The sequence below is a fragment of the Platalea leucorodia genome, assembly GCF_965183815.1.
Source record: "Platalea leucorodia genome assembly, chromosome: 4".
Classification (NCBI taxonomy): Eukaryota; Metazoa; Chordata; class Aves; order Pelecaniformes; family Threskiornithidae; genus Platalea; species Platalea leucorodia.
Window position 1 is genome coordinate 31,713,935 of NC_138826.1, and position 12,513 is coordinate 31,726,447.

The following is a 12,513-nucleotide window of genomic DNA, read 5'->3' on the forward strand; positions in this document are numbered from 1 at the left end:
ATGTAGTCCTATCGCAATGCCCTCTGGAGTCAACAGAATGGTTCACATTGACCGGTGAGTGATGGATGCAGCTGTGTTGTAATTTTGATAACGAAGAAATAGTCAGAATGCTGAGCCATCCAAAATGCAGCCCCTTCACCCTCCCCCTTGCAGATGTTAAGGAGGGTTGTGAAGATAGTGGGAGAAAGATAGTGAGATATACCCCAAGGAAACTCTGCATATTGAAATAAGACAAGGATTAGTTTTCCTCAAGAAAACTGTAAATTAAGAGAAGCATTCTGAGGTTTATTTTGCTGATCTTGCTACTAACTGAAATTATTTCCTTTTAAACACTAATTGCCTTTCCTAATTATCGAGTATGAGAAGGGAGGATAGGATTTTTTCAGATAAGTTAATTAGGATTGTTAATGTCGAGTACTCAAGAGAGTTACAATGAATCATCTAAACCGCTTGAATCATCTAGAACATGTATATATGCTCTTTTATAAGGATAAAACATCCTTACTTTGCTACAATTTAAAACCCCTTGGTTTTACTCTTGCAAAGCTTCTGCAATGGGATATGAAGTACTTGAAAAACACGCATTTGCTATCAGACCTCGAGTGGATTGTCTCAATTTTCTGGTTTTCCTCATATAGCCAAGTCCCTAGTGTCAAAAGTACACTTTTCCCCAAATTCATAACAAGAAATTTCTCTTCATTTTAAATAAACACAAAAGCTTAGAGATTTGTTTGCAAGTTAATACACGAAGGTAGAAAAATTATGAAAACCTGTTTCTCATTGCTTTTTCTCATGTATTGTAGTCCAAGCTCCTCACTTCAAGAACCTACTAATAAAACAGTTGATCTGCAATATGGTAACACTGAAAACCTTGACAGCATGGGATCAAACTGCCTGGGTAGTATCTAGAGATCATTCCTTGTTACATACAAGTTAAGAGCACAGCTAACGGATATCAGACAGACAATGTTCAAACCAGAGGATTCAAAATATTGCAAGTTTGACTCATTTTGCATAGGAAAGCCAATAAGTTAGGGCAGGAATTATAGCGGGACACTCCAGTAGACTAGCATGTCAGATTTGCTGCACAAACCAATTTCTTGTTGGGAAAGTACCAAAGATCAGATCTGTTTTATAGCTGCTGCTATAATGGCTGACAGTGATACTCGGTTCTAGGAGACTACATGCATTCGTTTAAATCACTAAATGCCAGAACCCTGAGATGATCACAGTTACTTCAGTCACAGTGTTCCTCCTCATGCTCTGGTGACTATTGCCAATCCGTATTGCAATTCAGATACCAAAGACCAAGAGTTATTCTGTAATGGTACTGTGTATATGTTTTGGGGGGTACTGGAAAATTTAATGACTGTTCCAGACCTTAATCATGATTACCAGACAAATGCACAATAGGGTAGGTACTATTACATTCATTTTTCAGCAAATTCATTACTTATCGAAATATTGAATATTTTACCATGTTACCTACCCTCTAGGAAGTCCACCTTCCGAAGCCCTTCGGTTGAGACTTAATTTATGCATCTCAGCCATTTCCCTTAGAGTCTCTGCTGAGTAAAGGCCAATAGGGTTGTTATACTGCCTTGCAGGGCTCAGCTGGTGTAAAGGACTATTGCCATCAGTCAATACAGGGCTTAGTTTTGAACCTAGATTACTCTTTGCAGGTGAAATGTCAGGAGTCACAGACTGAGAGGACATGGAAGATCTAACTGTGGTAGTCTTTAAGTAGGAAGAGCTATTTGAAAAGCTGATCTCTTGCTTGTTGAGGTAGCCTGAAAACGTTCCATTGGTTGCTAAAATACTACCCATAGGCCCAGTCGCCGTGTTAGTTAGAGGACTGAAGGTTGTTCTGTTGCCATTGATTTCCCAAGCAGGTTCCTGTAGTAGCAAACATGCAGGCCAAGAAAAGAAAAAAAGAAAAGAGCAATCATAGAACACATGCAAAAATAACATATCTGCAATTACTGCTTTCTAAACATATTGATAAACTTGCAATAAATAGATTGGGTCCAACACATCCAACCTCTCAGGGAAGATTTTCAACAAAGAAATGCATTGTTTCAAAATAAGGGAAGGAAAACATACTCAGGCATTTTTTTTACTGGGTTTTAGTTTAAATCAACAAATAAAGCTTAGCATTAAAAGAGCATTTGCTGCTAGTCAACCTCATAGCAGTAATTTTATATAAAGACAACATTGTCCATTAATTTCTAGGATAATTAAGAAATCTTAAAAAATGTCTTGAGGTCAGAATCATTTGAGATAATATACAAACATAAAAGTCAATGCCATTATTATAAAAACAATGATTCTAAACCACACCATTCTATTTTCCATGAGTACACTTCACGTTATTGAAGCCCACGCATTGCATTGCTTTCATAGGCTCTGGTTCATGCTAATTAGGCCATGCAGCATGGTTAGCAGGTAGACCAACAGGACTCGAGAACAGGTACTGCTCAACAGAGAGGATGCTTCTATTCTGTTCATTTCTGCAGAATTTCCACTTGAAGGAATGTGTGCATGAGTATGTAGATGATGAGTGTATGATCCTACAGTCAATATTCCCAGACAATATTCCTAACTAGGACAGCAGGATGTATTGTCTTAGTCCAAGTCACAGGAATCTCTCCTACAATAGCTATACCCGTAGAAGTCTGGGCTGGTGCTCAAATTAGAAACATTCTACCAAAACCTCACCCTGGAAAAATGCAGTACTGTGCTTCAGTTTCATAAATGACTTGCTATTAATGCAGCTTAGTGAAACCAAAATAAAAGGTAATATCAAAAAAGAAAACTACTGCTTTTTCAGCAACGCAATGCAGGAACTAAGTTGTCGCACGAGTTCTGAGGAAGTTTCATGTAAAACTTCTGTGCTCGTCTTGCCTCAAACACCCTATCACTGCGTCAAGCTCATTCTGGTGTAACACCATCTAAATCCCTAGGACTGGAGGGTACTCAGCACTTCGCGGGCAGCACAGCGCACCCCTAGGGTTAAACTGCCTCATTTCCTTCCGGCTACTGGCAGCGTGTAGTGACCGCAGCTCCATACTTTTTGGAAGTCTGCCTACCTGCAGCATGGACAATTTTATCAAAGAGGAATACAAACTTCACTTTCAGGGGGGCATTTTATAACTTTACTCTCAGTTTTCTTATCCTTTAACTTCTAAAGGTTCAGTGACCGGAACATGAGTAGCAAGATTCTAATATGGATCATTTTTAACATCTCTTTAATGTTTGCCTTTTGAACCTAGCATCCTGAGTGCTGGAACTCATCAGCACATGTTTTAAAATAATGAATTATATAGTTTCAAAACCTGTTTTATTCTTCACTTTTGTTTGTCTGTAATTACATGCTTTGGATAAAAGAAATCTATAGCTGAGGTCCCCAACAAACTATTTGAATGCTTGACAATTGACAGATTTCTCTAGAGCCATAATATCAATTTGTAGTTTATCTCAGAAGCTTCTGGCTCCAGCCTGACTCGGGCTACATTGCTTTTGCTACAGAAGGATCACTTCAACCTCTCCCTCTGGACCTAGATATGCTGCAGCCACAACTGGTACCCAGATGCCGTGATGCTCACCGTTAAGAGGCCCACCAGTAATGCTGGCAACAAGCTGCAGTCCAGCTCTGGGGAGCAGGGACAGGCAGGGACCTTATCCTGAAGAAGGGATGGAGCCCACAATCTGCCCTCAGTGAAAGCCAGTACAAGAGCAAGTGGTGGCCTGCAGGGACATTTTGCCTCATTTGGGCTGGCACTGCTTCAATTGCCATCTTTAACATCCTACACGCATCTCCCCCACAGCCTCCCATGAAGCATAGGCCTGAGAATAATTTGGCCTCTGATTCCCTACTTTTGCTAGTATTAGTTATCATTAACGTCATTTGCTGATTTTGATACTAAGGTTCACTAGAAAGATAAATATTTTATATTCTCCTCTTGGATTTTTCTATATTGCATATTTAAGTTTAGGGAGATTACATTTGAAAAATCACGATGATATGGCCTGATTAATTAAAATTAATTGCAAAAAACGCCCTAAAGGTCTAAAGATATAATTAATCATAACACTGAATACATTTAAGATGTTTTGAATCAGAAATGTAAGGCAGATAAAATGAACTGAGAACATTTTTCTTAATAATAAAGAGGAAGGGATTTTAGCTGGCATTAATAGCTGCCTGAGGCTGTAGAAACAGATAATCCTAAAAGCATTTTTCAGACTATGCCTTTTTAAATAAATACATTTGAATTACACATTTCAGTCATTATACCCTGACATAGAAAACAGCAAACAACCAACCTTTAACTGGCCTACTGCAAGCTTCCAAGTTAAACAAACAGAAAACAGGGATTCTCTCTAAAAATGTGTTGTAAAAGACGTACAAATGCACAAGGCCACATTCATAAATTAAGAGAGGGACAAAACAAATATTAAAACAAACAAACAAACAAAGGCAATAGAGAACAAAAAAGGATATGCCCGAGTTATATTTGTTTGTTACCCTGAAAACCCTGTGGCTTTTATCTGCATTAACTGTGGGTTTCCTTTCTAAACCCCATAATAAAAGGACATGCAAGAAGATCTGCTTATAAAGTATCAGTTTCAACTGCTAATGAGAGAAATGCCAGATATTTCTTTAATCTTAATGCATTTTCATAGTTTTGGTGTTACTGGACACTAACAGTAGGTAAAGGGAAAATTATAGGACCACCATAAAAAATGACGGTTGATGATTTTGCTCACCTTTATGATATGAATGGAGTTTTGGTTTCACTCCTCAAAGAATTTCTAGCTGGAATACCAGCATGCTATAACTCAACACTAGAATTCCTAGGAACGCAGCAGTGCCAGGTTAGCATTCTCCATTTTGAGCTAATATCCATGGTAGTTTTAAGGCAGTTGTTTTCCCTGCGTTTGCGGGGAAAGGGATGAAACAGGCAGCGTCTAAGAGAGCAGCTGTATAACTTCTAAAGAATTGCTGTCCAATAATCAGCTTATTTAGCTCTTTCTTTTTGTGACTGACAAAGAATCTCGCATTCAGTTTATCCCTGGTAGGATATTTTAGAATCTTTTTTTCTCCGGTTCAGTGGCAAAACCAGATCAATGCAGCATTTCTGAAACCGTTTCTGAATGTGAAGGTCAAATTTCTAATACTGAGGTGCAGCACGGCTTTTAGCATCACATCACATGAAATGCAGCCAACAGTAACAAGCGTTCCCCTGTTTCCCATCTCTCTCATCCCACTCTGTTTCAGTCAACGTGGCTGGAAAAGCAAGCTAACATTTCAAACTGTGCAAGCCTGATGCTACCCTTCAGCCGACCAGAAGAGGAGGCTCTGACACTGAGCAATGGGCTGCTTCCCTCGAGGAAGATGCTGTGACCCTGCAGCAATCCCTTACTACGAGGGGAAAACTGTGTTTAATTTCCCAGCGTAATGTCGGTGAATGAGCTTAAAACTGATAAACGTAGAGGAGTCTCAAACATTTGGGAATAGAAGGAAGCTATGAATTATCTCAATTTCCATTCTGAAATATTCTTTTCTTTATAAATATTCAATTTCTGTGAAAGGCAAATACTCCTTCTTATGTATCAGAGAAGTGAGAAACAAATTTAAATGGGAAGACACAACACCAGTTTTTTAGGTCCTCTTCCTTTGACAGTCCACCTTCTATTTATCTATTGCTGTGACCATACAGTCTTTATTTCACCTTTTGCACTTCTGGGAGAACAATTTTAATGCTATACTAATGAATTTGACCTCCCAACATGCTCAAGAAGCAGCTGTTGCTTTAAACTTTTTATAGAAAGAAGGAAATGGAGGCACCAGGGCATTAAATGACTCTGCTCAAAGACATCCAACAAATAGCTTTTGGCTCACCCAGCTCTTCCGTCCTATGCTTTACTTAAAAAGTCAATAATTTCTTCATCTATTTTCTCTTAGCCACATAGGTTCCCAAATTTGGCAGGAAAGAAATCATGAGCATTACGAGATCCTCACTGGGACTCTGAAGTAAGTGTATTCACTACTGTTTCATAAACAGGACAACACATAGTCATATTATTAAAATTAAAGAGGCTATCAGAATACATTTATGCAAAGGGACAAATGTTAAAGCTATGCTTAGCCTTAAAGCTTCATCTTGAACATTCTGAACTGCACTGAGCTGAATCTTCACCTGTGTTGTGCCACCCCTGAAAAGCTGCAGGAACTCTCTGACTGATGACAGCTTAGTTTCAATCCTTGGACTCATGCTTACTCTTCTTGTTATTTGAATGCTTTCAGCATTAGTTATGCCCTTTCTTCCAGCTAGGCCACACCTGTGCAAAAGACTCGACTAAATCTTTTGACTAAATCAAAACGATTTGACTAAATCAGTCAAACTTTTATTTCCAATAATAGCCCTACAGTTCAGTTGATGCCATATTTATGGTTGCAGAACCTGTATCATCCATAACATTGATCAGCTCAAGAAAGTAAGGAGAGAATGTATGTTACTTGTGGAATGTAGAAAAATTTCTATCATGGTGAAGAACTCTGGGGTTTTTATACCTTCCTTACATCTTTGTAAAAGAATGTATGCTAAAACACAAAAAACCATGACCATAGCAGCGAAAGAAGAAATACATGCTTGAAAATTAGTGGAAGCTGCAATCAGATCAGCAATAATGTAGAAGAGAATTTATGGTTTAAACTAGACACTGAACTTGCACATGCAGATTTTTAGCTAACACTGCCATGCCTTAACCTTGACTCAGAAAAAGGTGAGAAAAACTTCTCTCAATGTTTGAGGACAACACTGTCGGGACTGTCTTGTAATGTAGCTTTTTGCTGTTTTTTTGAAATGCAATTGAGTTCATTTCATGTGAACCATCAGAGTCTAAACGCTGTCAAGCAGTGACGTGGAGGTGACAGCTTCTGCCTATGTGTCACGGAATTCTTCATTTCTACAGTGATATTGTTACTAGAAATAATAAAGGGACAAGCAAAGAAACCTTGATTTTTAAAGTATATTTACTGTAACATACCTTATTGCAACATCCCCATACCACTGTTTGTATCAGTAAAGACTTTTTATTCTGGATTTTGAGATTTCTGCAATGGTTCAATGCTTTCATTCCCTTCCAAACCACCCCCAGAGAAGTTGTTTTCTTCAGTTAAAAATTACTGTTGCCTACTAGCGTATACTAGTGACACAAGCATCACTCCTCTTGACCTGCAAAGGGCCCCCCCTCCAGCACTCTACTGCTACCTCTTCCCCCTGGGCCAAAGACCCTACACCTAAGACGACCTTTCTGAATACTGCTAGGTAGCCTGTTTCCCACCATACCTTCTCCTAGATGCCACCCTTTTCCTCCAGAAAGGTCCCAGTTAATCTCTTTTCCAGCTGCAAGTACTGCCTGTAGCCCATTCAGAATAGGCTGCCTCCAACAGCTCCTATAAACCTTTCCCAAGCACCAGTGCACAGAATGCTCAAGTGTGAGAGAACATGCTCCTGAAAAAGGGTTGAGTCCTTTGATCCTCATCTCTCTCTGAAGGGTTAAAATAGGAATTGTAAAGTGACTTTATAGCTTTCATGCCAAAGGCACTTTTAGGACCTTTAAAAACAAAACAAAACAAAACCTACAGTGCGTGGAGTTATCTTTTCTATAGGGTAGATAGTTTATGGAGAAAAATGGTTTGTGTGGTAAACAGCTTTGAATACCTATGGCAGTAATTTTAAAATTGACACTCGCCAGGGAAGAAATGCACCTAATACAAAGTCATGAAAATCTGATGTATAAAAGCTTTTACGTGCCTGTGGTGGAAGTAGGCAAATTTGTCATACCTGCACAGGTGCTACTGAGGGTGCCAAAAGACAGTTGTCAATCTTGTGTTGGTGAGTAACTCTGAAGAGCCATGCCTTGAAAACTAACAGCATTCTGTGTAGTTCTTGAGGGAAAATAAGTACTCTCTCCCCCTTCCTGTCCCTATTACTTTGCTGGTGCAGTCGAACACCAGTCTAACTAAAACAATGATCCATCGTTTTTACTCTAGGAAATTCACAGTACTGTTTGGTGACTCTTCCAATAACTTCCTCCAAGATAACTTTTATAAAATCACGATATAAGTGAAGCAACTCTGAGCAAGATAAAGTCTTAATTTCATCTTGCCAAAAAGTTTACAAGATCCAGAGCGAAATAACATTATTTCTGTCTCAATCGAAAAATGGCCAGACAGGTTCATTTCAAATTTGACAAAATAAAACTGAATCAAATTATTCTCCCCAAGTGCGTTTTCTTCTGGTAGTTTGAACATATTTGCAGCGGTTACAGGGACGATGTTACTTTCTGAGCTCTGAATTTGGAAAGCATAGCGTTTATAAAAATTACTTAAAATTGATCTATGGAAGTCAGAACTGCCAAAAACAGTAGAACATCACCTAATTCCCCAAATTCAGTGTTTCTTATTTATACTACTAGGGATGAACGTGGCACTCACAGAAGGGGTAAAGTTGCAGCAATTTATGTCCTCTCCATTTATCTAATTAAATGCATCAACAATACAAATGTCCTACCCAGTGCTTGAGCCTAAGGATATATACCATCTTTCAGGTATCCTTGCTCCTCAGTGCCTCCAAAGATACAGATGATGAGTTGCCAGGTACAGTCAAGGAATGCTGTTTATTCTAATATGAACATTTATTTTATGGAAGATGATGAGCTTTGACAACAGAAACCAAGCCATCCATTTCCTCTGCCACTTGCTGTTAATCATTAAATTGACTTATCCTCTTTATTTTTTATTCTCATGTCTTTTGAATAATGTGACAAGAATGCAATGTGATGCAAGCTTTCAAATGCCCTAATGCCCTCTTTCCAAATCAGTGTCTTTTCAGTTGTAGTCAGGATTTGGATACACTGAGGCACAGTTTAATGATTTTCCCCCAAGAATCTACAAAAGCAAATGTATCTTTTGAGAAGCTTTGGTAGCCTCTTGCAGCCTAGATGAAAACAAACTGCTGAGAATGGGTTAGACCAGATCACGTCAGAGGATAGCTGGATGCTTTGGTTCTGCTAATCAGAAATTAGCAAAATACAGATCACTAATACATTGCATTGTGGCAGCTTTGCTGCCTGTGCTTCATTCAATGTTCACTTATTTGGGGTGGGCAAAAGCTATTTCCTGTAGTAGGTATTTGCCTTCACCGCGGTAGATAGAAATGGTATTAACTTTGGCTGAGGAGAAATGTGTCACGTACCTTCTGGTGGGGAATTACAGCCCTGGGAGAGTCAATTCTGGGTGCTGTGGTTGAAACTGGCACTGGACGTTTAGATCTGAGGACCCCCCCCCAAAAAAAAAAAAGAAAAAATATTAGCAATCTGGACTCCTACTTTTCATCTCTAATTTCATGCATGATCATATGTGATCATCATGTTTTTTTCTACATCCTCATTTATAAAGGTCTTAAATGTGAGAAAAAGTTTGATATAGTTTCTCTCAATGATGAAAAGCTGCCAGTTACGGAAGCAACCTCTGACTTCGGAGATCATCCATTTTGCAGTACCTTGTGACAAACTGCATTTTCATAGATGACAATCAGCCACAACTAGATAAATTCAGGTTTGGGCAGCATTCTGGAAAAAGGGACTTCAAAGTGTCTTAAAATGCAGAGACCAAACTTTGGTACTGTGGCATCTCAAGATCAACTCCTCAAAAGATTATTATTTAATAGCTTAAATTGTATAGCAACTGTCATAATTTAAACCTCTCTGCAGGAAGAAACATGGGCTTCATTTCAGACAATTTAGTTTCAAAAGGAGCAGATCACTACTGAATTAACCACACTCCACTCCAAATGCCTGCCTTTTACCTGTATTTGACAAATATGCATACATGATCATCTAAAAAACAAAAATAAATGCCACTAAAATGCTTTCAAAACACACAGTTCGCCCTTTCGTTGGAACATAATGAAGAAAGCACAGTGACAAATGCTAACTGAAGCACTCTAGAATGCTCAGGTAAGTGAAGACGTATTTGTGGGAGGTGTTGCACAAACCTGCATAGTGCCGAACATCCCCCTGAAATCTTCCCACTACACGTGGGATCACCAGAGAAAATGAAATGAAAAATGTAAAAATAGTCAAAAGAATCAGAATTATACAAGTAATATCCTATTGCCAACCTACAGATCAGGATTATGCCCGGAATTCTCATCTTTAAAAAGTACATTTCAAAACTAGGACAGGTACAAAAATGAAATAAAAAGACTTAAAAGCATACAAATCAAGTAGAAGTGACTGAGACATTCAGAATTGTTTGCTTTAGACAGGAGATGAATAAGGGAAGACATTACAGAGGCTTAGAAAATAATGAATGGTAGAAAAAGGAAAATAAAGCTATGGTCCTGGACATTAAGTGAAATTGAAAAGACAACATATATAAAATTGATAAAAGCAAACATTTTTTCCTAGAGTACTTGATTAACCTGAGGTGAAACTCATTGTTACAAGACATCATTGAGACTATGAGAATAGCAGGATCTCAGAAAGGATTAGGTATTTATACTTACAACAAAAACCCCAATAGCTGCTTTAGATTGGGTAAAAATATGTAGCCATAGAGATTCTCATTTTTCACGGCACAACTTAAAAGACTGATAGTGGAAGATCTTCTGTGTTAGGTTCATTATTTCCTTACTGAGGGTCACACTTTCCTCTGAAATACTTAACCAGTGGCATCTATCAGAGACAGAAAGCTGAGCTAGACAAAAACTGGGCTCATCCATAGTGGCAATCCCTGCATTAATACCTAGCTTCACGTTGAGCTGTGTATCTAGCTCTAGCTGCCACACATAAAATATTTCCATAAGCAGGAGTAAACAAACAAAAAAACCCTAGGGAAAAGGAGTAATCCTTACAGGAACTGGAAGATTTCCATAGAGAGAATAGATATGAAAATCATGCTACTTTGAGAGCTGAAAACAAAGACGATGTAATAGGTGCCTACCTCACAGCGAGGTACTATGAAAAGGAACATAGTTTGAGGAGACAATGGAAAGTGGCATTTTGTTAAACAATAGGTAACTAACCTGTGAAACCCACTGACAAAGCATTCCTGAAACAGGAGGCTAGAAAATTGTAAAAGGCACTAACGTTGATATTCACAGTCGGAATATATCACAATATACTCCCTAAGACATAATTATCTGAGAAATATATACCTTCAAGTTCTAAGAACAAGAGCTAATCACTAACCGCCTAGAACAAACCTTCCTCAGGCGAGTTACTAACTGATCTTCCCTCAGGAGTGAGTGCCATACCCTTCCTCCAACCATTTTAGCTTAAAAAGAGAAACAATAAATCATATTCATGAGACATGCACATGTATCATGAAAGACAGCAAAAAAGAGAAAGGAAAAAAAAAATCAACTGCAGCCCAGAACACAGTCAAGAGTGGCTGAAAATTGACAGTGACAATTTATGAACAAAGATTTAGGGGGAAATTTGGATCCTCCTTCCACTGGTGTCATTTCTGGGTACACCCAGTTATTTCTGTGAAGTGACGTGGGGGGACCTGGGCGTACTCAAGACCACGGCTGGGCAGCGCAGACACTAAGTGTCACCTTTGCTCTACTCGCTGATCATGAATTTTAGTGCCAAAGTTGCTCAGCACTGTAAACGTTGGTCCCATACAGACGTATAGCAAACAACCACATACTGCATGTTTGATGCATAACTGGAAAATATTTGTATGGCAGCAAACAAATTTATTTACCAGAGTACTCCATCACTGCTATTGTTTATTGTATGTCTGGTTTTTCTCCCTCATTACCTGACCACAGAAGATGATGTTAAAAAGCTGTATTCCTTCCATGTCACTGATAAGCTACATCTGTCATTCACAGTGTTATCCAACCAAGATTTTTATCTCACACTGACTTTGAGGTTTCAAGATGTTACTTTAAAAAAAATGAGGTTCCTACATAACTCTGCCCTGGATGTTTATAGCTTTGATATTTAAAAAGAGAACGATGAGCCTTGCTAGATTTAGCAGAGGCTTGCACCAGAGAAAAGGGCAGAAGAGGTGAAGTCAATTTGTGGAATGAAAGTGTATGCACTTACAGAATAAAGTGATTATTTACATAAGAGCCATTACTCCTCAGGAAAAAACATCTGCAAGTTCAGGACATTTTTTTTTTTTGCTCTCTCTTTTGCTAGATGAATCAAATCCTGCAGCACCACAAGTTTGCTTTTCAAGTGATGATAGTGCTGTTGCAAACGTGTGTGTCCAGGTTTACATTTTAATCCACTGATTGCAAAATTATTTTATTCCAAACACTCAGGGAATGTACTTGCTTAGTACGGCTATGGGAGGATCAAAGTCCAAATTTCAGAAATGACTGCTAATTTTAGATTTGACATTGAAATGTTCTATCAAGATTGTTTTTCTGAAGCAATTAATTTGATTTTGACTTTTAGACATCTTGTTCTACATTTTTGAAG

General features: G+C 38.5%; 1 protein-coding gene across 3 annotated transcripts in view; it reads right to left on the minus strand.

Moving 5' to 3' along the window:
• The window catches only part of LDB3 (LIM domain binding 3), a gene marked incomplete at its 5' end in the record, with an annotated part of 121,997 nt that overhangs the window by 62,438 nt on the left and 47,046 nt on the right, over window positions 1–12,513 (minus strand). For all 3 annotated transcript variants that reach the window (XM_082310592.1, XM_082310591.1, XM_082310593.1), the window contains one exon: window positions 9,267–9,342. In XM_082310592.1, the coding sequence (XP_082166718.1) occupies window positions 9,267–9,342 (76 nt within the window). The remainder of the gene's footprint in view (window positions 1–9,266; window positions 9,343–12,513) is intronic.